Source organism: Xyrauchen texanus, chromosome 40, assembly GCF_025860055.1.
Source record: "Xyrauchen texanus isolate HMW12.3.18 chromosome 40, RBS_HiC_50CHRs, whole genome shotgun sequence".
In the NCBI taxonomy this organism is placed as follows: Eukaryota; Metazoa; Chordata; class Actinopteri; order Cypriniformes; family Catostomidae; genus Xyrauchen; species Xyrauchen texanus.
This window is the reverse complement of record NC_068315.1, coordinates 17,724,204-17,750,465: the sequence shown is the minus strand read 5'-3', so window position 1 is coordinate 17,750,465 and position 26,262 is coordinate 17,724,204. Positions and strand designations below refer to the sequence as shown.

Below are 26,262 nucleotides of genomic sequence, written 5' to 3'. Positions count from 1 at the left end.
GTGGATTTTATAAGTGAATACTGATTATAAAGGTGCTGTAAGCGATTTATTAATGGAAATGTATGCAAAAAATTGTCCTACTCCCTTAAAGATATTAATAAAATAAGTGTCCTGAGATATCTTCTGTGACAGCTGAAGACTTTGTAAACAGCAAACAAACATGTGTCTGCGGATTGCGAACATTGATGCTTTTCACCTGTCAATCATTTTGCTCGTTCTCATATGAAGAAGATCATTGAGGATATGATTCATAATGTTTGTCAGTTGAGGGAGCTATTGTGACACTGTTGAACAATGCTGCTCTTTTGCTCAGTTTTGGTATCAAAATGATCTTTGGAGGGCGGGGTTTTGGAATGAGGGGGCGTGGCTAAGTCCATGCTCGGCCATGTGAAAGTTTCAGAACACTATAATCGAGTACAGCACCTTTAAGTGTGCTTTCAAAACTGGGTACATTCATGTCAAAGTTTGGTTCGTTCGGTTGATGTGAATGCTGTTTTTCTGAACCTGGGTGGGATTCCACCTTAAAAGGCAATCTGGGGTACAACACAAGCAATTTATTACTGTAATGCTGATAATAATGAAACAATATCAATTTCAAATGTCTTCTCTTCTCCAGACCATCCTAGAAAACATGCACCTGCGCTGTAAGTGCCACGGGCTGTCAGGCAGCTGTGAAGTGAAGACCTGCTGGTGGGCACAGGCTGACTTCAGGCTGTTGGGGGACTACCTGAAAGACAAGTACGACAGTGCCTCTGAGATGATGGTGGAGAAACATCGAGAGTCCAGAGGCTGGGTGGAGACATTACGTGCAAAATACGCCTTCTTCAAACATCCCACCGAGCGAGACCTGGTCTACTATGAGGGATCGCCCAACTTCTGTGAGCCTAACCCAGAAACAGGCTCGTTTGGCACCCGCAACCGGGTTTGTAACGTGTCCTCGCATGGCATCGAGGGCTGTGACTTGCTGTGCTGTGGCCGTGGCCATAACACACGGACAGAGAAACGCAAGGAGAAATGCCACTGCATCTTTCACTGGTGCTGCTACGTCAGCTGCCAAGAGTGTGTGAGAGTCTACGACGTGCACACATGTAAATAAGGGCAACAGGTGGGAGGAGAGGGACTTGTAGACATTAAAGGATAGAAAGAGAGAAAGAGAAATGAGAAGGGAGAGAAAGAGGACAGCAAATGCAGATCACCTACACAAACGCAAACTCACATGATGCATCATTGTGATACACATATAGTAGTGGCACTTACCAGAACTCTTTACTAATGTGCCTTTTTTGATTTCCATGCCCTGAAAGAGGCTTGTTGGCGATGCCCACCATGATCACCATGGTTACTACTGCCATTACTCTCACTTTTTTTTTTTAGCTGTGGCACACCTTGCGTCTGCATAAGAACAAAATGCCTTGACTCTTCCCTACTGTTCACTGTTATCATTCAGACTATTTTATCTGTAACACCGTCTCTTTGATCATCTCCACTTACTGCCCAGGGGCTGAAATGGGATCTGTCCTCTTCTGCTTTCCTACACACACTGACACTAAGCACCCAGGAGAGAACAAGATGAGGGAGAAGGGTGGACTAGAAACTACTGGTTAACTACTGAACGCTGGGCCTTTAATATGCCCTGCTATACTACTGAATACAATGCAATGCCCATGCTTTCCCTATGTTATCCTGAGGTTCACCAGTCTTGCTGCACTCTCCAATATCTCCCATGGGTCATAACTACAGGCAGAAAGGTGACTCCTGGGAGGAGACATGGGCTCTTCAACAGGCTTCAAATCCCTGCATGTGAACACATCCCTATGGACATACTGCTCTTGTGCATATTGTACACTACAACAGTTGTGTAAACCACATTCCCTATTCTCATATATGTTCGACACATGGAATATATTGCTGTTTGCCACTTAAAGACTGCTGTATATCTGCTTTACATGGCAGAGGGATGCAATCGATACATTAACGAAAAAGGCTGTGGGCGGTGCAGTAAAAATGGGAAAAGTCAGTGTGGGTACAATTCTGTCTTCCTTCAAGATTTCGGAAGGGCTTTATGTGTAGCTGCAGAACATGTAGGTACAAAGCCATCAGTAACTCCTGGATGAATGCATGACAGCTGGGTTTGATGGGGTGAAATGCATGACAGCACAATGCAATGGCACACACTGGGCTCATGTGCACCCAACCAGTACATTTTGCACTTACAAAACTTCTAATGAATATACTAATTCTAGAGATTATGATGATTATTTGTAACATATTCTTTTTGATAAAGCTCCTCATAGATGACTGTGAAGGCTCTATTTCAACACTTCCCTGATGAGGAGAAGTTTGCATAGAGGAAGGAGAACAGGTAAACAAGAGGAGAATAGTTAAAGAAATATGAGGGTAAATAAAGCAGAGAGGTGAAGAGGGAATGGCATGATGCTGCTGTTTTGACTGATGTGGGACAGGCCTGAGTTCGAGAGTGTTTGATAAATGGAGAAGGTGTCAGGAAAGACTGGCTTCACAATGGTGCAACAGACTAGCAGAGGTTTCCATACAACATGTTCCGACAGTCCTATACACTCCCCATTAATTAAGTTTAACTACACAAAGCTGAAGACAGATGTTAGACCAGGTTCACATCCATACCAATCCCATAAGGAGCCCTCTCTAGCTGGCCACATCTATGCTCTATTTTCCATTTCTCCTTCCGCTATATCCAAAGTTTTGTACAAAGCCTTTTAATGTTCATAATTCCCTTTTTATTTTATAATCTGAAAATGTTATGTTTTTATAAATATTATTTATTACACAATGTATATATCTGTATGACTGAACTAAGATTATATATTTGAAGAACAACTTTGTGGTCTGCTTATTAATATAAGATGACTCTTGCTTACTCAACCGTATTGAAACATTTGTTGCCTAATGATCTTTATAGAGCAACACTTTAATATGCATTACAGCTAAGACTTCACAACAAATTATTTTCTCCATATTTACCATAGTAAAAAATATCAAATACTACTGTGTGACATTGGCATGCACCTAACAAAAAAAGGATCCAATGTACCTGATCACAAGCATTCCAATGCTGACATCATCCTTTAGGTTTGCAGGCAGACCTCTGGTTTATCCACTATAGTCCCTCCAGCAAATGACAGAGTAAAACAGTAGTACAAACACTAGCTTTGGATGGTCTGGAGTAATCTGGAATGAATTTAGATTATAGGGTGGTGTTTTGAAGGTGTAAAACTCACACATCTTATGTTCATGTTTGAATATTAAAACCACCAACTCGAACTGCAGCTGTGGGGAACCAGAAACCATGCAGCACATTGTCAACGAGTGTCCGTTAACTTATTTAAATGGCGGACTCGAGGCTCTACACCTGACTGAACAAGATGCTGTTCTGTGGCTGGGCACGCAATGCAAACGCTAAGAAACTGTATTAAAACTGCTGTAAGTAATTTTCACTTGCATAAAAAAATGCCATCAAATTGATTATGTAACCGTTAACTAAACGTAATTATTGAAACTAACAAGTTTTATTAATGTAATTTTGTTAAAGATTACACAATTAATTTGATGGAATTTTGTTATAAATGTGTAAACATTAAAAATAGGCTAAAACTTTAGTAATATCAACAGTCCCTCTCAGTTTTCTGAGTTGCAAACTGTAAGGAAAGTGGCGGACTAAACAGTGCTCATTGGCTAAATTATCCATTTCAGTTCAATAATTGCACATTTTCCTTCACACGTCGCAACTCAACTGAATGGAACGCAAGCCATATTTGGGTCGGGACAAGTGATTTAGAGTAATAATCTGGAACCTTTTTAAAATATTAATAATTTCGAATTTTAGATTTAAAGTAAGTGGAAATAGACGCTGCTAACATGAATGTTAGCTAATCTGCTTTAAAGCATAGGGAAACAATGGGAACTTCTCTACCAAATTTCTTAAACCTCAAGGAGAAAAAGAACAACTACAGATTCTTTGTTTGTAAATTGAGTCTTTATTGACATCTTAAATTCATTTAATTGGGGAATTGTTGAATACATAATTCATATTTCGATAACACATTACAGTACAGGTCTATTTGTTAATATTAGTAAACAACCTGAATAAACAATGAACCATACTTTTACAGCATTTATTAATCTTAGTTAATGTTAATATCAACATATATTATTACAATTTAATAAAAAAAATAAAAAATAAGCACTTTGAACTAATAATGAACATTTGTATTTCTATTAACAAATATAAGGAATGATTAATAAATGCTGTAAAAAAATAAAAATTGTTCATTGTTTGTTCATGATACCTAATGCATTAACTAATGTTCATGAATGAAACCTTATTGTAAAGTGTTACACATATTTCTCTTATGAAAAAGAATTCATTCCAAACAGACATACCATATAAACACAGCAAATATAGCAAGCTATTGTTAGCGTGCTGTTTTTACATGTAAAATATATTTTATGAGTACTCTGTGTGTGTGATATGCCATCTGAGATTAGTTAGAAGGAACAGCAATATTGATGTCAGTCAAATTCTGCATCTAAACTAGTTTCGGACAGATTTTAACAGTAAAAGTCATAATGGAGTGATATTGCTCTTCTTAAGTGTTCAGAGAAAAAGAGGGGGCTACAAACAGTGTATGTGTGTAAGCGAGAGAGGTAAAGAAGAGAAAGAAGAGGAGATTTCAAGGCCAATGTGAACTGTCCTGGCACTGTTGGCAGATTGGCAGAGGGGAGGTAGGTCATGGGGTTTACTTCATGTGCACAATACTTAAGGCCACTATGATTTCAAAGCTCGCCCCATTTGTAAGCCTCCGACACAAATAATGGGTCCGTCTCCCATTAGGCCAAGACGAGAGGCTTCATCTCTTAATATACAATTTACTATGTTCCTGACATGGAAATTACTGAGACCTAGGAAGGACGGACTGTTCCCTTTCATTTGCAAAACAAGTGCTCTTCTAGTCAGAAAACAATAAAAACATAAAACAAAACCTTACACATGCAAAGGCACAACAGTGAGCATCCATCTTTACTATTGGCAAGCACAACTGTTTCTAAGAGAATAATTCAACAACGACAAAGACATAAACAAGCAGAAGATTTGGTCAGAGAAAGAATCAGCACTGCTGAAGTGAGTACTGAAACAAACATAAGATGTAGACAACCTATGTCTACTTCTTGTGCCATTAAGGGCAATGTGAAAGATTTTAGGAGTAAGGCATCATTGATAGAAATGGTTCATGTCGGTATATACATATAAATATGATAAATTATAAACACCTTAAAGATCTTCATTTACATGAATGTACTATTTCTCAAACTTCGCTAAATCGCTAAAACTAGGCAATATACAAATGACATCTTGACACTTGTTCATTTCTACTGAGGAATCAAGAAACTAGTGTTGAAAAGGGTAGAGGCAGTGTCATGTAGTTGCCATGAAAACATGCAGTACAATATACAGTTGCAGAAAGTGAGGAATAGAGTGGTATAATTCAGACAGGTTGGCTCTCTCTCTCTCAAGTGCACACGTTGTTTTCCTGACTCCTTCTGAAAGGCATGAGACAACAAAAGAAACAGAAACTTGATAAAACAGTGTAGCTAAAACATAAATGTAATATTAAAGGCAGATAAAGATGACAAAGCTAACACAAAGACATAAAAACAAAATTGACCCTATTTAAAAGAATAGATAATTTACTCACCCTCATGCCATCTCAGATGGGTGAATGAGTTTCTTCTGCAGAACACATCTCAGCTACAAACATCCATACAATGCAACTGAATGGTGACCAAAACCTGAATCTTCAAAAAGCATATAAAGTCTACATTGTTTTAATCCACGTCTTCTGAAGCGGTCCAATCGGTTTTGGGTGAGAACAGACCAAATATAACTCCATTTTCACTATAGATCAACACCAGCAATCTCATTCACGATCATCGCTCTACGCATGCATCAAGTACTAGGAAGAGTAATTGAGCTTGATATCATGATCATGCTCAGAGCTTAAAATGGCAAGAAGTACAGTGAAAAAGGTGTTATATTTTGGTCTTCTCACCCAAAACTGATTGGACTGCTTCAGAAGATGTGGATTAAACAACTGGTGTTTTATGGATTACTTTTATGAGGACTTTATGGTCACCATTCACTTGCATTGTATGGACATCCATAGCTGAGATATTTTTCTACAAATCTTTGTGTTCTGCAGAAGAAAGAAATTCCTACACATCTGGGATGGTATGAGGGTAAAGAGTAAATTATGGGAGAGTTTTCATCTTTGGATGAATTATCCCTTTAACCTATTTTCTTAAAATAAATGCAACTTGATCTATATAGCTTATAAAACATGTCTAATCAAAATGTAATGCAAACATGAAATACCATTCCCAATGTATTTCACTTCTGTGTATTTAACTAATATGACTGTGGCAGGGCAGAGGGCGGGGCCGGGTCGTGATTCCGCACACCCGGCCCCTAATTAGGCTGATGAAGCTCGATGAAGTCCAGGTTACTCACCTGGACTGCCAGACTATATGGCCAGATGTTTATTAGAATCAAGTCTGGGGAATAACATGAACAACATGTTAACAAAAAAATTTAATATGGTTAAGGAGAAAAAAAATCTATTTTAGGCAAACGAGAAATGAACTTACCCTCCTTCTTCTCTCATTAGTGCCAAGAACTTGTTAACTCTGTATTCAAGAGGCATCTACAAAATAAATACACAAAAACATACCCACAGGGGAGAGGGGAAAATTAGAGATTAAAAACAATTAAATGAGATCTGATGAAGATTCTATTTTTGGTTACTTAGCCCAACATCCAGTCCACTTTTCTGGAAAGTTCTGACAAAAACTTTGTCAGCTATGTAAAGCATGGAGGGCTCGGAGGGGCCCTGAGTGTGTCTGTAAGGAGCTGTGGAGGGGCGGCAGTAAATGGCTGTCGTGAAGGGGAAGTGACAAGACTGGCAATAAAACCATCAGGTCACAAAGAACAGGTACCTGTTCACAAAGGGCAGGAAGACTGACAGACAACCAAGTATCCATCCTATTAAGAACACTACTTAGAACACACCTTACTTTTGATTGGTGTTCATTTTTTGTTTTCTAAATTGTGCAGTTAATATTCCTTTATAGACTAGAGCATGACTTAAGAATAGGCCCTTTAGAGGAAAGCACTGAGAAGACACGAGAGAGAAAATTAGTGAAGGTGTATACAATAACTTATCTTTTTAATTGCCTGGGGCAGATAAAGAGGTGGAAACTACTGAAAGAATAGAGGGAATGGGAGGAAAACACTGTGCTGCTTTTAGCATGTCCCAGCAGACTCAGTCTCATTCCTCTCATGGGGAAGCACTCAGCGCTGCCACATTACTGCATACCGCACCAATTACACAGCATCCAGCACAAACATGGCTGCAACTCCAATTACACCACCACAAAAACAAAAGAAAAACCAACAAACACAATTACAATTCGCATTAAACAAAGCACTAATCAATGGTGCACTACTGAGATATATAGCCTGAAATTAACCCAACAATGAAAATCGTATTTTCTAAAACACAGGTTTACAATGGAGCCAAAAACTGTTGATGCTAAAATGAGCTTTAAATAGGCATAATAGATCTGAAACAAAGATGGAAAAGACTGTCTCAAAACCACTGCTCAATTGAATGCGTTTTTAACAACATAAATATATTCTTTTAAAGTACATAAAACAGTGGCATCAGGTCTGTACCAATAGCGACACCAAACTGAATTGCAAACTGTTGGCTTAAGCAACACGACTGGGCTGGACATAACAACATTGACTCCATTGACTACCTGTTTGACCGAACAATGAAAATAGGGGAAAGACTTGGAAAAACAGTTATTGTTTTTAAAAATTCTGTTTAGTGCTGTTATTGGTGCAGAAATTACATGCAAAGTGTGTCATTTACTGTGTGTTAAAAACCTTGTAAATCCAGTCTAATATGCAACTTCAATCGATTTTGATTGAAGAGTCAACTTAAAATAATCAATTGGCATGTTGCTCTCCTTGAAAAGTTAAACACTTTGGCACTAGAGGTGTGAATCTCCACTGGCCTCACAATTCGATTACGATTCAAAGTGTAACGATTCGATTATAAAACTATTCTCGATGCATCACGATGCATCTTGTCCTTCAATATCTTTCTTTTTCAGTTTCTTCAAAATGTAGTTTTTACTCTCTATTTTTTCCCTTTCAGCTTTTTATTTAACAGCTGTTTTAAAAATCTGAATGAGTCACATTACGTAAACTGACCTTTTAAATTTAGTATGAGCTGTAAACAAAACACGGAACATCCACAAGATTAAATAAATGTTTCTATAGTTTAAAAGAGTATCTCAGTTTTTCAGTTTCTTTAGAACCTTATATTGAAAATATTGGTTCTCCATCAAAACACACTAAATACTATTACTTCAACTGATTATATTATTATTTCTATTTTTGTTAAAGCATTGTAAATCATTGAAAAGTATTTCATTATTGTTTAAAATTAATCTATGCCATGCTATTCATTTACATTTTTAAGCACAAATGGAAGTTGCTGGTCCAGGATGAGAGATATATGTGCATCTATGAGAGAGCAGTTGTCAGCTTCTACTCGCCTCACCGGCACAAGTGATAGTAAAGCGGTTTAAATGGCACGGTTGTTGCTTCAGAAATGTATCAAGCGTCCTGTATGCACTGTTCTATCTGTTTGCTCTGCGAGTAGAAGATATAACCTTTATCGTCTGTCATGACAAACAAGTGACAGGAAATGACAAAAGCCAATGATATGGAGAGCGCATAAGAGTAGAGAAAGGCATTTAATAAAATAAAATAAATGAAAACAATCACCAACATCTCCCGAACTGCTGCCTCGTCATTATTTTCTTCTGTGTTTTCCCCGTTGTGTGCAAATCAGTGCAATTATTGGTGCAAGCTTGTCTTTCATGTTGTTTGTTGGCTTCTTATCACAAATAAACTCTCCCATTGCTATGTGTGTGTGTTTGTGAAATAATTTCAGGATTGTAGTTTCACTCGGGCACAAATGGTCGTGTGTTTGATACAGCTGGTCTGCAAACAGTCTTGTTTGTGGACTTGACTTTAGTGTATGCACTTAACTTGCATCTTTGTTTCCACATCTGTCTTTGGTGTGTGCACCACTGCTCTGCCGTGATTTAAACTGAACTCAGAATCGATTCTGATTCTTTTGAGAATCGATTCAGAATCGTTTGCGTATGAATCGCGATGCATCGCTGAAATGATTTTTTCCAACAGCTCTATTTGGCACTATCAAAACATTGCTTTGTTTGTTTGAGTGTCATGGCCAGACTAACACAGCAATATAGTTCAACCAATGGCATTGGTAGGTTTGGCCAAGCATCAGATTGGCCAAGCATAGGAAGAAATTCAGAAAATCTGTTTGAAAACAGAATTATTTCTATTTCATTTGTAGGCGCTATAGGGAAATTAAACACTTCACCTTTAATACTGTACCTATAATTTACTCAGAATAATTGATTTATTAGTATGAAAATGTCTTTGTGCAGCTATCTTCATATCAGGATTTTTTTAAGAACAGGGGAAGGCTTCAATAAACTACAGACGCAGGTCACGTACACCAGCAGTGATGCGTACGAGCCAAAGTATGTGCAGATGAGGACCGCAGTGCTGTTAGCTTGTGTGTCGAGAGATTAATTCTGGAGAAGGCATATCTGGAGGGGCTTGCTTTCATTATGATGCAATATAATAGCTGAATTACTATCAGGAACTCCAACCACAAATGATTTAGCAGGAGAGCTGTGACTCAAAGACTCGTCTAGACAGAGAGCAGGGTAAAGAGGTCTTTCTGTCTCTCACCTGCAGTGACATCTCGATAAGCATCTGAAGCTTCTTAATGCCCAACCACACGGCTTGTCCTTTCACCTCTCTTGCAATAATTGCTCGTTCTTTGTCCTGGAAACCCCCAAGAAGCTACAAAACACAACAGAAGAGACAATCAAAGACTATGATTTGATTCTGATAGACAACTAAGCAGTTTACACTCCTTTGAGTTTTCTCCTTTGTTTTCTTCTAGAATGATTTTCTCAGCCCCTGGAGACCAAACCAGTCACTGTGATTTTGCCAAGTGAGATGTGTTTATGGATAAAAATATTATATAGCTCTCAACACACTTGTCAATGAATCTTAGACCCCTGGTATTAAGATCTCGGGTGATCCGATCACATGTGATCAGGTGAGACACATCACTTTTCACCTGGTCAATTAAATGCATCTCCTGTGACCACATGCGATCGGATTTGGAGAAGAGGCACATACACTTTTCCGATTGGACACATTCAGGATGGATTGCAATTGACACATCAAATATGATGCGATCATATATGTTTTTGACCACATTCGTCTGTGGTTTTTGTGATCCGAGCACAAAACATTTTAGACCCAATTTACACCTGTATTTAGCGCTGACTACATGTGATCCGATCACCAAATACGCATCATAATACAAGTTGAAAATGGGGTCATAATCCGAACCCTATCACTAATCCTAGCCATGAACTACCCCTAAAATAAGAGTGAAATGGGAATTTGAAAAATTGGTGTACAATCTTAATCTTGAAATCTGATTGTTTGATAGGAATGTTGTTCCAGGAGCAACAAGGGTGTTGATTCAGAAACAGATCTTAATGGCCGTTCACACACACAAAAATTGTGTCTGCATGCGCAATTTTCCATTATTTTTCTATGCAAATGCACTAGATGGATGTCTTTTGACCTTTGAAACATGCCAGCGTTTTTCATCTCATGAAGGAGCGCCATGTTTTTTTACATACAGTGTCATGTAAAATAGAATGTTATTTTAAAAGCACATCACTAGACACCAGTGTTCTGTTAGATGTTTTGTGCTGTGTCTATCTGCAAGAGCGTGTCTGGACTGAACAGCCCCTTACTTGGCAAAATCACTGTTACCAAACCAGCATATATCATATATCTATTTATGTCTTGCTGGGTTTCTAGATCTAGCTCCTTTTATACCTCCAGAGCCTCCATGAGATGTTCTCCTCTTGAGATGTTGGGGATGTGGATTGTAGTACTGAAAGTGTCCAACATGCCCATTTCCTGGAGAACATCTTTCCTGCTTGTTGTGCCGAGAATCAGCAACTTACGACCCTGTGATGTAAACAACACAAACATATTGTCTCTCTGTATTATAACAAGTACATTTGTGTAGAAATGACTTTGATTACTTTCATACACAACAACCAACTTATTGTGATACCAGGTGAGTATAATCATTGTTTAAGACATTTCTTCAGCCAAGACATCACCATTTACTATTTTCACACTTTAGGTCAAACCACCCTCATTAAAGAACTTGCGTGATTGTGCTACTACAGCCATGTGATGGAGTCTATCTAGGGTGGGGCAAAGAGGTGGGCCATTCCCAGAGGCCCCAGCAAGCAGAAAAGTTTATGGGTCGCCCCCCTGTGGCGCCAAGTCTAGGCTAGTGCATGCAGATGAGGTGCCACACAGGCTGCTGGCCTGCCAGATCCCAGCTCTCTCACAAACCCATTCTATCGATTCACCCAAGAACCGACTCCCTGCTGAGTGCTGCTCTATACAGCCCTAATCTAGAGAAACAGACCCTTGGCTATTCAAAACACCTTACAAACAAGCACAACACCTATTCCTGCCTGACATCCACACTCACTGACTCCATCTCATTAAATACAAGGCCTACACAACAGTACTGTACACTAGAAAAAAGCTACTCCAGCAATAGCATATCACTGCCCATATTATAAGTGTAGATAAAACATAATAGCTAAATTGTTTTGTGAGTGGTTGCCAGGGTGTTGCTATGAGGTTCCTAGGATGTTCGGAGTAGTTTTTAGCATGTTGCTAGATGGTTGCTGGTTGTATGGTTGCTTAGTGGCCAAAGTTAAAAAAGCCTAACCCTCTATCTCTATGATATTTTGGTGTTCTTTAATGTAAATCTATAGGGCTTTTTTAACAGTTTTATTAAATCTGAAGTCTGAAAGTCATAAATCTTAAGTGCTTAGAAAAGCAATAGTACATCTCTCACGCTGCATGATTTGAGGTATCATTCATATCTGCAGAAGAAATGTGCGAGTTAAGTTCTGCACCAAATTTAATACTTACGGTTCGGGGTTTTAAATAATTATGAACATTCGCAATAGTGATACAAAAGCCTCTAATAAATTGTAAATTGAAGCCATAAACTAACAATATCTTGCCTAAAAGACTAAAACTTTGTCTAAAAGTCTGAGAATAAAATATGCAGTCAGCTTCTCCTAAGCTGTCAGAGGGTGTCTTGAATTTTCTGGTAAAGAGGAGGTGCTGCTCCCTGTCTGTAAATGCCAGTAATACAGCATGTTGTGTATGGATGGGTTCTCACCCGAGGAGGAGGTTTCTTCAATAACACCAGCAGAGCCTGCAGCACCAGGTTAGAGAACCGTGGACCAATAGGAACAAAATCTGGGAAGAGGAGAAACAGAGACATTAAAACCCATGAAGAGAGGATAGACAGACTTTTGGGTAAGCATGTGGTGTGTTCGGTATGTGGACAAACAACAATCGGGCATTACATTTAATAATAATAATGTTGAAATAAAATACAAATATATAAATAAAAATTTTATATGGAGTATATGTAAAACAATATATATATATATATATAGTTGAAGTCAGAAGTTTACATACACTAGGTTTAAGTCATTAAAACTCATAATTTTTTCACAACTCTACAGATTTAATATTAGCAAACTATAGTTTTGGCAAGTTGGTTAGAAGGCAGTCTAGCTTTTTTATGGTGGTTGTGGAGCAATGGCTTCTTCCTTGCAGAGCAGCCTTTCAGGTTATGTCGATATAGGACTCATTTTACTGTGGATATAGATACTTGTGTACCTGTTTCCTACAGCATCTTCATAAGGTACTTTGCTGTTGCTCTGGGATTGATTTGCACTTTTCGCACCAAACTTTGTACATCTCTAGGAGACAGAATGCATCTCCTTCTTGAGTGGTATGATGGCTGCGTGGTCCCATTGTATTTATACTTGCGTAATATTGTTTGTACAGATGATCGTGGTGCCTTCAGGCATTTGAAAATTGCTCCCAAGGATGAACCAGACATGTGGAGATGCACAATTTTTTTCTGAGGTCTTGGCTGATTTCTTTTGATTTTCCCATGTTGTCAAGCAAAGGGGCACTGAGTTTGAAGCTAGGCCTTAAAATACATCCAAAGGTACACTTCCAATTCAGTACACCTCCTATCAGAAGCTAATGGCTAAATATCTAAAGACTTGACATCATTTTATGGAATATTCCAAGCCGCTTAAAGGCACAGTTAACTTAGTGTATGTAAACTTCTGATCCACTGGATTTGAGATATAGTCAGTTAAATATGAAACAATCTATCTGTAAACAATTGTTGGAAAAATAACTCATGTACTTTACATTGTCCTAAACGACTTGCCAAAACTATACTTTTCTAATATTAATGTGAAGTGTTTACATTTTTTGTTTGTTTTAATGACTTCAACCAAAGTGTTTTTAAACTTCTGACTTTGTGTGTGTGTATATATGTATATGTATATATATATATGTATATGTATATATATATATATATATATATACACACATACATACACACACACACACACACACATACACACACAGGCGGCCAAAAGTTCAGAATAATGTACAGATTTTGCTGTTTCGGGAGGAAATTGGTACTATAATTCACCAAAGCGTGAATTAAATTCACCAAAACGTGAACAACAAAGGTGGCATTCGACTGATCACAAAGTATAGTCAGGACATTACTGATGTAAAAAAACAACACATCACTATTTGAAAAAAGTCATTTTTGATCAAATCTAGAAAGACCCCATTTCCAGCAGCCATCACTCAAACACCTTATCCTTGAGTAATCATGCTATATTGCTAATTTGATACTAGGAAATCACTTGCCATTATATCAAACACAGTTGAAAGCTATATGATTCATTACATGAAGCTTAACATTGTCTTTGTCTTTGTTTTTGAGTTGCCACAGTACGCAATAGACTGACATTTCTTAAGGTCAATATTAGGTCAAAAATGGCAAAAAATAAATAAATAAAAATAAGGCTTTCTCTAGAAACCAGTCAATCATTGTTTTTAGGAATGAAGGATATACAATGCTTGAAATTGGCAAAAAAACTGAAGATTTCATAAAAAGGTGTACACTACAGTCTACAAAGACAAAGAATAACTGGCTCTAACAAGGACAGAAAGAGATGTGGAAGACCAGATGTACAACTAAACAAGAAGATAAGTACATCAGAGTCTCTCGTTTGAGAAATAGACGCCTCACATGTCCTCAGCTGACAGCTTCATTTAATTCTACCTGCTCAACACCAGTTTCATGTACAACAGTAAAGACTCAGAGGCGAAGGCTTATGGGAAGAATTGCAAAGAAAAAGCCACTTTTGAAACAGAAAATCTCAAATAAAAGTTTAGAGTGGGCAAAGAAACTACAGATAACTGGAAAAGAGTGTTATGATCTTATCCCCATTGAGCTTTTGTGGGATCAGATAGACTGTAAGGTGTGTGAGAAGTGCCAGATAAGACAGCCACATCTATGGCAAGTGCTACAGGAAGTGTGGGGTGAAATGTCACCTGAGTATCTGGACAAACTGACAGCTAGAATGTCAAGGATCTGCAAAGCTGTCATTGCTGCACGTGGAGGATTTTTTGATGAGAACTCTTTGAAGTAGTTTAAGAAGTTCTGACATTTCTTTCAGTGTAATAGTAATTCTGCACATTATTAATGTCCTGACTATACATTGTGATCAGTTAATGCCACTTTATTGAATAAAAGTACCAATTTCTTTCCATAAAAGCAAAATCTGTTCATTATTCCAAACTTTGGCCGCCAGTGTATGTATATGTATATATATATATTTTGTCAACTGTTGTGTGTGTGTGTGTGTGTGTGTACAGTATATAGTCCTGAACGAGATATAACATAAAACAAAGGCAACCTAAGTAAACACAAAATACAGATTTCAAATACATATATTTTTATATTGAAGCAAAAATGTATCAAACACCTATATCACCCATTTGAAAAACGAACTGCCCCCTTAAACTTAAAAGCTGGTTATGCCACCTTTAGCAAAACAACTGCAACCAAACACTTCCTATAATTGTAGATCAGTCTTTCACAATGCTGTGGTGGAACTTTGGCCCACTGTTCTTTGCGGAACTGCTTTAGTTCAGCCACATTGGAGGGTTTTCGAGCACGAACTGCCCAATTAAGGTCCTGCCACAGCACCTCAATCAGGTTCAAGTCAGGACTCTAACTAGGCCACTTAAATCTTAAATTTTACTTCTTTTGAGCCATTCAGAGGTGTACTTACTCCTATGCTATGGATCATTGTTTTGCTGTATAAATCCTGTTGTGCTTGAGCTTCAACTCACGGACTGATGACTGGACAATTCTCCTTTAGGATTTTCTGGTAGAGAGCAAAATTCATGTTTCCCTCAATTATTGTAAGTCACCCTGGTCATGAAGCAGCAAAGCATCCCCACACCATTACACTACCACCACCATGCTTGACCGTAGGTTTGATGTCCTTTTTGTGGAATTCTGTGTTTGAATTACGCCAGATGTAACAGGACCGATCAGTTCCACTTTCGACTGATCAGTCCACAGAACATTCTCTCAAATGTTTTGAGAATCATCAAGGTGTGTTTTGGATAATTCAGATGAGCCTTAATGTTCTTCTGGGTTAGCAGTGATTTTCTCCTTGCCATACTTCCATGGATGGTATTTTTGGCCAGTGTCTTTCTGATATTGGATTCATGAACAGTGACCTTTATTGATGCGAGAGGCCTGCAGTTCCTTGGATATTGTCCTTGGCTTTTTTGTGACTTCCTGGATGTGTTGTCGCTGTACTCTTGGTGGAATTTTGTACGGTCAGACACTTCTGGGAAGGTTCACTACTGTGCTAAGTTTTCTCCATTTGGAGATAATGGCTCTCACTTTGGTTCTTTGGAGTTGAAATAGCTTTGTAACACTTCCCAGAAGTATTTCAATCAACTTTGTCCTCATAATTTCTGGAATTTTGTTCAACCTTGGCATAGTATGCTACTGGGTGAGATCTTTTAGCCACTTCATGCTGCTGAAAAAGTTATATTTAGGTTTTGATTTTATTGAACAGTGCTGACAATAATCAGGCCTGGGTGTGTCTAGTCCAGCTGAACCCCATTATGAATGCAGTTTCATAGATTTGGGGATTTAGTAACTAATGGGGGCAAATACTTTTCACACAGGCCCAGTTGGTATTGGATAACTTTTTTGCTTCAATAAATAACATTATCATTTAAAAATTCTTTACTCAGATTGCCTTTGTTTTATGTTAGATTTTGTTTGAATGTTTGAAACAATTTTGTATGAGATATACACAAAAACAGAAGAAATCAGGATGGGGCAAATACCTTTTCCACAGCACTGTATAATATATATATATATATATATATAAATAATAATGCTGTTATTTCAAATAAAATCATTGGAGAAAAAAAAACGTACACAAGAGGAGATAAGGCCCTTCTGAATCCCTATAAATAATCAATGAAATGGGAGAAAGTAACAACTGCAGAACATCTATGTTGTTATGAGTCTTGTTACCTTATAGACCTATTCTGTCATGACATCAATTTGTAGGCCAAAATAGAAGGCTAGCTTACCATGGGTTCCCTTTGGAATTTCTTATTGATTTTGCAAATAGCAATTTCCCTTTATGAGCAGAAAAGTTTGGTGGTTAACAGTACAACTACATCACAACTACCGCAAGCATTTCAGTTTAGGTGCTTGACGAATCTGACAACTGTTGAATGTAAAAACTTGTGCTGTTAAAGCACACAAGAGTTCCATGTTCACAGTGCTTTGTTTTTGTGTAATGAGGAAGGACTCACCTAGCAGACGCTCTATATCATCCACCACCACACAGCTTAGCTGGGACTTGTAAGCATCCTCAAATACCTGGAAAGATGTAAACCATTAACCCACTATTAAAGGCCAGCGACTGTAACAGACAGCTGCTTTCAACACACACAGATCTCTTCATTTCTAAACTGCAGCAACAAGATTTCTACCTTCTTGATGGCCTGACACTTGGCATTTTCTGCAAAGCCGATCATTTTGTCTGGTGAGCAGATCTTGATGAAGGGGAACTGGGAGTCTTCTGCGATCTTAGCCGCCAGTGCGGTCTTACCACTGTGAGGAGGCCCTGTCATATCAGATTGCCGCATTAAGGTGGAATGTTATTCTCTCAACTATTTTGTGTACTGTATATGTGTGAGCCTTGCCTTCCAAGAGCACAGTTACTAGTGGTGTGCGTTCACTGTTCTTGGTCTGTTGTACCAGAAGTTCTCCGTCTCCCAGTATGTCAGACACAGCATTGCTCCATTTGACAATGCCGTTCATGATATAACTGCAGTAATCCTCTTGATTAGAACCAAAGGCCTGCACAGAAAGAAGAAAACACAAGGTTACTACATTAAATATTCAATATTCAGCAGAATGCGGGCAGAGAGATACTGCATAATAACTTCTCTATATAACAGTTGCTTTTATGTAGTGTCAAGAGCATATAAAAATTGCAAACTCCACTCTGATTGTTTGGCTTCTATGTAATTTCATGAGTCAGGCTGCACAGGTTCCCGACTCTGTCAGAAGACAAAGTCCAGGTACCAGGCTGCTGCAAAGATTGCTTATTCAAGGAAGGATATGCCAGTAATTTATGTTGGTCAGATGGCCACCTTTTAAGTAGGCAGTTCTTTGCCAGAATAATCAACAATGTGTATCAGACTTCACGTCAATAGTCACGTCTGGCAACATGAGATGTTTTTCAGTCTCAGTGGTGGATTTGGAGATATTTTTTGATTATGGAAAAGTATAATTTCAAAAATGGAGAGTGAACTTACAGGCTTGATGTCATTATTCAGAGAGGCCAAGAAGTCACTCCTGCTGACCTGCAGAGTCTGAGCCTTTTCTGTGTCAACCTCTACCTTTGTATTGGCCTACAAGAGCAAAAATATACAAAGATTCATCCACTTAATCAAGAAGAAAGGTCTAGAAGAAGGCCAAGACAGAGAGGGCAGAAGAGAGAGAGAGACCTATTACACCTGTATAAGCTCCCGTCATTATGTGTCAACACCATCAAATATGGGGGTGTGTGGGCTGTGCCATTTACAGACACACTTACCTAGCTATCTAAATGAGGACATACCATACCAGACATGTATTTTTTATTGAAAACTAATTAGAATTACAGCAGACCAAAACCCTACCCCTAAAAGAAAAAATATGATTATTTTTAAAATAACAATAATAAAAAGCATTACTTAATTTATTTAGGATTTGTCAGAATTATCGCATCTGGGTGCAATTGACCATTCGCTAAGCCCCGCCTTAAAAACGCTTCTGACCAATCCTCTCTTAACAACTGTTGCACTGCCTCCATTACTCTGACATGTGCTTGCTATTTTCCAATGACAACCTATGGGAGTAATGTGTGTGAGTACTTTTAAGCTGTATTTTGTCAAAATAATTCAATTGTTGCTGGGTCATTTGTAATACGAGTTACCCAGAGAAGATACCTGCAGTGTTTTTCTTTCTTATTTTATAACAATCTTTAAATAAATCCAGAGAAGAGCATGCTATGAATTAAAACGCGTCAGCCCTCATTCCCAATTTTATTTTCTTATTATATTTATATAGCGCTTTTCTAGGCACGCAAAGTGATATGCATAGTATAGAGGGACTCTCCTCAACCACCAACAGTGTGCAGCATCCACCTGGATGATGCGACAGCAGCCATAGATAAATTAACATATAACATCTGCAACGACGCCTATATTTCCTCCAAGGTAAATGAAAGCTAATAACTGAACATTATTTCATTTATGTATTGATTCAAGTCATAGTAAAAGCTATAGTAAATAAAAAGTTCAGTGCATCAAAATGAGTATGTTATGAGATATTATAAACCTCTGTTCGCTTACGTTAATGTTATTAGATGTGTAATAGTTTTTTAAATGAAGTTGATTCTGATTCACAGTCTCCACAGTTTTTCAAACTGTAATTAATTAGGGGGGCGGAGCATAGCGAAGGGTCAGTAAATCCACACACAAACACAAGGTGCATACACAGAACAGTTCTTATCTGTGAGTTCTTTTATTTTCTATCTTGTATGCACATAAAAACACATTTTTCAAATGCATTACACCACATAATGCTGCAATCTGATGTCGACTATATTTTATTTGTGTTCAAACCAATTTTTTTACTTTATCATGTTGACCTGAGTTGCAAATAGAGTTCTGTATTGGTTTGGTTTAAATTAGTAATATTTTCATCTGATTGTGTTGCTGCAGTGTGTATAAGACGATGAGATCAGACCTTGATGTGGCAGTTCATAGCAGTCGACTGGGCAGCCCGAACAAGCCCCTCCAGCTCTGCTCCACTGTAGTTCTTGGTTTCGACGGCCAGCTCCTTTATGTCAACATCTTTGGCCAGCATGTTAGACTGCCTCATCTTCTGTGTGTGGATATTCAGGATCTGAAGGCGGCCGGCTTCATCAGGCAAGCCTGGAGAAGAACAAATCCTTACCTTATTAATTAGCTAGAGAAAGAAAATGGATCGTGGAAATAGATAAACAGCATGTGCCAGTTTGGCACCAGGAAATTGCTTGACGAGCAGAGTTTACTGTCCTGTGTTGGGGCATTTTCTTTGAAAAAGGAAGTTTAGGCGGAACATAATAATCAATAGACTTTAGTTACATCATAGCCATAACAATAATTTGTTTGGACAAAAATCTGTTGTGGCAGGGCGGAGGGCGGGGCCGGGTTGTGATTATACACACCCGGTCCCTTATCAGGCTAATTAAGCATTCGAGAGGGATAAAGGCCGATGGCAGACGGTGGTGCGGAGAGAGAGAGCTGTCCGTCATGTGTGTGTTTGTCTTTTGTTTAAGTTCATCATTAAAACTATTATTTATATTGCCAAGCCAGTTCTCGCCGCCTCCTTTCCATCTATATATTATGTTACATCTGTGTATTGTAAGATGAGCCATCAATAACTGTAGTCCTTTTCTCCAGAAGAGAAAGATATTTTAAATGCTGAATCTGCTAGAAGTTCATTTTGTTGCCGTTTAAGTGTAAACTAGCATACAGATGGCATTATAGCTAAAACATAGAACACAATAAACCACAAAACTCTCCAATTTCATGGAGTCTTTGAAGAAATTAACCAAGATGGCTAGTTCTCACCAATCTCCATTTTGACCTCCAGTCTACCAGGCCTCAAGAGGGCTTCATCGATCAGGTCAGGCCTGTTGGTCATCCCTTGAATAGATGATGATTGAACAATGAGTGTAAAGCTAAATCAATGAACATTAAATATGCAACAAAAAAAATGCAAGGCTGATTTAACACAGTACAGACAAGACACGCTTATTCCTCTTACGTCTACTTGTTCTCACCAATGACCAGGATGTTGTTGAGCTGCTCTACACCGTCAATCTTGGACAGTAACTGGTTGACCACAGTGTCATGGACCCCTGTGCTGCCCGCCATGCTGCCACGTTGCTTACAGATGGCATCAATCTCGTCAAATATGATGATGTGTAGTCCGCTGTTGGCCCCCAACTTATAAAGCCAAAAAAGAAAAAATAGTATTATCATAGGCAAGCTAAAACATATTAAGAGCAGTGTGGCACAATCTATAAAATCTAGGCTGCAACCTGAAAGGTTGTAGGTTCAAATTCCACAAAGAGGCCCTTGAGCAAGCCACTGAAGGTTGTTCCAGAAGAACTGTCCTTGTAATTTGGGATGGCTCATGATGGCCAACAAACACCTAGTCAGATAGTGTCCGGCAGTGCGGTGCTTTCGTTATTAGGCAGTTTGCATGGTAAAAACACCTCAGCAAAAGTTGTGTATTTAAATGTCTTTCGTTATAAAACAGCCAATGCACAGACATGCACATTCAGAAGGGCATCTTTGGTCATTGTGTTGGGGGTTTGTGTTTCACCATTAGCATTGCTTTTTATAAATCCTGTGTCAATTTAAAATAGTCAAACTTGAGCCTCAATCCGTTGCACGAGCACTAGCTGTTTTTGAATGTAATAATGTGTCATATGTCAACAGCCCCAAAGAAGCTCATCTGATCAGGTGAACCGAAAAAGCCTAATTATACAGGGCTTTCTTAAGGCTGATTAATCAACTGTTTGTTTTTGAAAATATGTAGATTTCACATCCCTTCCCATAATACATGTACTTTACTTTGTGTAACTTTATATAAAAATGTCTGCTTTTAAAACAGAGAAGGAAAAGGGAAAAAACACCATCCTGAGATCCCATCCATGGTTTAATGCCAGGCTGGTGAATGGACTGTTCACTGAGTTAAACGCTGAGTTAACACTGTGACAATGGTTCACAATTAATACTTATCTTCTTGATCTCTGAGTCTGACAGGACCTGGGCCGTAACATTTAGCACAGATGGGAGGCCGCTATGAGTGTGCACGGCCTCCCGTGATTCAGGGTGAGGGGTTAGAGATAGCCGAACACTCTCATTAAGAGGTGATGAGTGAGCTCCTCAATGTCATGTAGTCACAGACTATCAGCACAACAGCATCACACAGAGCCAGCTATTCACTGACATCACTTTATGACAAAACACACTTTGGGTAAAAACAAACTATGATAATGTTTCGAAGCAAATACAAGGCTGTTTACAGTAATTCAGTAAGTATGTTTCAACAATTTGGAGTTATTTGTAGAGTTGTTGGAGGCCCCCAAAATCAGGAACAGGCTTGTATAAATACAGCTTCCTTCATACAAACCAAAGTTTGCCTGCCATTAAATTTTGACTGTTGGCAAAGAGCTCTTTCTTCAGAGTGTCGAATATCGATGGGTTCAGTATCTGAGCCAGATGAATGTAATGTAATGCAAAACGTTTGTGTGGTCATTCTAAGTAAACCGTATGTTTTTCCGAGTGTGTAGCATTTCAAAATGCTTTTGAAACCTCTTTTTGTCTCCATTGCGTTTCCCATTTTCTTACCCTCTTCTGCTCCTCCTCTGCGTCAGCAAACAGCTTTCTGATGTTAGCTTCTGATTCGCCTACGTATTTGTTGAGGATCTCTGGCCCGTTGACCACCTTGGGTTCTCTGGCATTCAGCATCTTCCCAATCTGACGTGCCATCAGGGTTTTACCACAGCCAGGTGGCCCAAACAACAAGATCCCCTTCACGTGTTTACAGCCTGTGGATAGAGAAGGGGTTTGTGGGGTGTCAAGACAACATTTACTGTACAAACACAAGACTGTCTTAGGGTTGGAGATCTCCCAAGTCTAGGAAACATAAGACATTGCAAAAATGGCAGTAGTTCCCAGCTGGTTTTGCTTCAGAACCCAGATTTTACATTGGACATCAAGTGTGACAAAACACAGAAACAAATTTGTATCTCATACAAAGTAAACAAAAATGTGCTAAACCCTCCTATTGTCTTCAGAAAATGCACTGTCCTTTTTGACCAGTATTAAATATTATTAAAAAAAAAAATTCAAAATGGCAAATTATTTTTTTTTCATTTTTGATGGTACCAAAGTGTATAATGATAGGGAGAAATATCTATATTGTATTTTAATGGAGTAACAGTTTTTTTTTTTAAATGACAAAATAAAAAAGTAAAAAAACTTGACAAACATTGGCCAAGGATATCTCTATTTAATTTTATTTCAAATCACTTTTGGCATTTTATTTTATCCTAGTTATATTACAACAATCTCTGATCTATTCTGCTTCTAGAAAATCAACAGTGTACATTTTAGAGTTACAATATTAATACATATTTAGTATCTATTTCACAAATGAATCTCAATAATTTGAAATATTTTTTTTATCAAAAGTGATACATAGATGTACAAAAAACTATTTTAAGGCTGTAAAAAAATCCAACTGGTTCCTTACATACAGGTAAAAAATGACCAGTTAAGAAAATGGAAGTGTGACAGGGCGGAGGGTGGGGCCGGGTCGTGATGCTGCACACCAAGCCCCTAATAAGGCTAATCAAGCCTCCGAGAGGGATAAAGGCTGACTGGAGAATGCAGTGCGAGAGAGAGATGTTTATGGCAGCTGTCCGACACAGTTTTTTTGTTTAGTTCTTCATTAAAACTATTCTTTATATCGTCAAACCGGTTCCTGCCTCCTCCTTTCCATTAATCCCTTTACAGGAAGGAACAATTTGTTATACATTTTTGATGGTCCTGACAAAATCACAACCAAAACTAAGTGGTATAAATAGCTTTCTTTACAAATTAAAGGTCACAAATTACTCTTTAAGGCAATAGGAGGGTAAAAAATATAATAAAGTTTAATTGGATGCACAGCCTTTTGACATTAACAACAAAAGATATGAGAAGCATTTTCTCCTCTGTAAGGCTGATAAGCATATTTATATTGCTCTCTCTTTTTTCTCCCCAATGTGGAATGCCCAGTTCCCAATGCACTCCAAGTCCTCGTGGTGGCGTAGTGTCTCACCTAAATCTGGGTGGCAGAGGACGAATCTCAGTTGCCTCCATGTCTGAGACCGTCAATCCGCGCATCTTATCACGTGGCTTGTTGAGCGTGTTACCACAACTCACCACGTGCCCCACCGAGAGGGAGAACCACATTATACCACAAGGAGATTAATCGGGCCAACTGGTTGCTTAGGAAGCCTGACTAGAGTCACTCAGCATGCCCTGGATTCAAACTCATGACTCCAGGTGTGTTTATTTTGCTCTCTTAACTGTCCGATTATTTTATGGTTAGTTGCATTTTAATATTTTTCCTTGTTGTCAAAACAGACCTAACAAGTTGAGAACCACTGGTATACAGCGTGCACACACAAAAAGTATCAAACTCAGTAAAACTGCTTTCACAGTATCACACAGGGCTTTTTTTTTTTTTGAGAAATGACATTTGGATCAGGCAAGGGTCGTTTCTCAGACAAGAGCCCTGTTTTTGGTTAACAACATCTGTTGGCTGCCATTTGGAGAGAGCGGGAAGGCTGCAGATAACCAGGAGGCCTGAGATGGGAATCAGTATGGCCATTTACACCCGATGACAGACTCCGGTTGAGGGAGGGCCAGAGTCCAGACTCTTCATAGAGGAGAAGAACGAGGCCATGGCTGGGCAGGCTGAAATGACCTTTAGGTGGTAAGAGTTTTGGGAGAAACTGGGTGTATTGGTGTAAACTCCCACCCAAGCTCCTTCAGATAATAACATACTCAGACACACACAACTTCATTCAGCACCTGGGCTCCAAAACGAACCCCAATTAGGTGCTCACCTTTGCGCTATCAAGACTCACCATCTCATTAGAGCAGCCAGCTGCTTGAGCCAGAGGCCAACTCCAGCAGCCATCACCACCCACAAAGGTCATCTCTCTCTCTCTCTCTCTCTCTCTCTCTCTCTCTCTCTCTCTCTCTCTCTCTCTCTCTCACACACCACTCTATTGTAGGCTATGTCTGTATGCATACATGCTTAAAGCTGAATTGTATCATTTCTGCAACACTAGCTCCACCAAACAAAATTGCAAAAACTATCACGGTCTTCAAAAGGACTCCAGAAAACTCCCCCATCTTTAGCAGCAAAAAATAAAAAGAAATAATAGCACAAAATTCAACTTTTCCATTTGCTGAAGAAATTGTAAGTGGTGCTAGCAATTGTCAATCGTGCTGCCACTATCACAGAGTGTTGTGGGTAGTTGCCAGGGCATTGCTATGCAGTTGTAAAAGTGGTATAAATGTTTTTAGCATGTTACTATGTGGTTGCTACAGTGTTCTGGGTGGATTTCTAGATGCTTGCTTCCTGGACAAATACAAAAGATCCCCCTAAGTCTTTATGATACCAAGATTCAAATATATGGCTTTAGTTCCTCTTTCAATGTATGAGTTTTTCACAAATTTTACCATCCACCAGGCAAAAATAGCAAGTTCAACTGCTAAGAAAAGTAATAGCACACCTCTCCTCAATAAGCCACATGATTTGAGGTATCATTCATGTCTGTAGTACAAATGGTGCAGAACGAGTTACGACCAAAGTTAATACTTATGGTCAGAGGTTTGTTCAAATCCCTAACCTGCAGTATGAGCAACAGTAAGTGATTTTTGCCTAAAAACTTTTGGCTGCAGTTTGAAAACAGCATCAGTGACTCTTTATATCTCAGTAATCTTATTACAGTTACTTGTACTACATATTCATATTTAAATTAAGCAGGGGAAGTTAAAGTGATGGCACTCCCTTTCTGGATTGATTGACATGCATGAACATGCTCTTTGGAGAAATGTAGTCTCTTTCTCACTGTTAAGTTACGACAAGATGTTTTGTGAAATAGAAAAACTTGGATATATTGTAATACAAGTCAAAACACGTGACATGGAAACCTGGCTACATTATTCTATGGGGATACGTCCTTTGATGCATTTAGTATAAAGTGCTCCCATGCTTACCATGAGTCCTGCACTTTTTCCAATTGCAGCGTGCTCTGTGGTCTCTGCAGTTTTTCAAATGTGTTTTCTACTGCCACTGAGGAAGGTTCTCTGTGCCACAGTGCACATAATCAACTTATCGATTATAGTTTATTTGTTGACAACAATTTTTATCATCAATTCTTAACAATTAGCTGTTGCAGACAAAGACATTGTCTAAGACACAGAACAGAATGCAGACAGCAGCTTCAAACCACAAATGATTCTCCATTTTAATACTTTCACAGTAGGAGTCTGATGGGATTTTTTTCTGTTGAATAGGACCGTTAACAAATGTTGAACTGTTTAGAGGGTGCATATAAATTTTAAACAGTCTAAAGCCACTACACAATCAGACTGCAGTCACAAAATATTCAAACTCGGCTTGAATGTATGCCAATGGCAAAAAAAAGAGAGAAGACAACATAACCTTTCTGGGTTGATGTTTTCTAAAACACAGAGATTGAACACCATCACATTTATGTCAGTACAATCTTTTAGCTGCCGTTATTTATTTTGGCTGTGTGTGTCTCTCTCTCACTCTCACTCTCTCTCATAATGTAGTTGGAGCATTCTGTGATTCATGTTGCCCACAACACGCAGTTCCTCAGCCTCACCGGCCACTTAAACCAAGGGGG

General features: G+C 38.6%; 2 protein-coding genes across 2 annotated transcripts in view; one reads left to right on the top strand and one right to left on the bottom strand.

Moving 5' to 3' along the window:
* Nucleotides 1-2,719, top strand: part of LOC127633605 (proto-oncogene Wnt-3-like) — a 33,008-nt gene extending 30,289 nt beyond the window's left edge. The window contains exon 4 of the mRNA XM_052112825.1: nucleotides 617-2,719. Coding sequence (XP_051968785.1) covers nucleotides 617-1,096 — 480 coding nt within the window. The 3' untranslated portion in view covers nucleotides 1,097-2,719. The remainder of the gene's footprint in view (nucleotides 1-616) is intronic.
* A 1,341-nt stretch (nucleotides 2,720-4,060) lies between these two features.
* LOC127633798 (vesicle-fusing ATPase-like) overlaps nucleotides 4,061-26,262 on the bottom strand; it is a 35,834-nt gene continuing 13,632 nt past the window's right edge. Inside the window, exons 9-22 of the mRNA XM_052113114.1 lie at nucleotides 22,175-22,374; nucleotides 20,596-20,761; nucleotides 20,384-20,458; nucleotides 19,515-19,702; nucleotides 18,038-18,133; nucleotides 17,420-17,576; nucleotides 17,207-17,340; nucleotides 17,027-17,093; nucleotides 12,459-12,538; nucleotides 11,075-11,209; nucleotides 9,899-10,012; nucleotides 6,682-6,737; nucleotides 6,545-6,588; nucleotides 4,061-5,577 (exon numbers count right to left, since the gene is read on the bottom strand). Of these exons, the coding sequence (XP_051969074.1) occupies nucleotides 6,558-6,588; nucleotides 6,682-6,737; nucleotides 9,899-10,012; nucleotides 11,075-11,209; nucleotides 12,459-12,538; nucleotides 17,027-17,093; nucleotides 17,207-17,340; nucleotides 17,420-17,576; nucleotides 18,038-18,133; nucleotides 19,515-19,702; nucleotides 20,384-20,458; nucleotides 20,596-20,761; nucleotides 22,175-22,374 (1,499 nt within the window). The 3' untranslated portion in view covers nucleotides 4,061-5,577; nucleotides 6,545-6,557. The remainder of the gene's footprint in view (nucleotides 5,578-6,544; nucleotides 6,589-6,681; nucleotides 6,738-9,898; nucleotides 10,013-11,074; nucleotides 11,210-12,458; nucleotides 12,539-17,026; nucleotides 17,094-17,206; nucleotides 17,341-17,419; nucleotides 17,577-18,037; nucleotides 18,134-19,514; nucleotides 19,703-20,383; nucleotides 20,459-20,595; nucleotides 20,762-22,174; nucleotides 22,375-26,262) is intronic.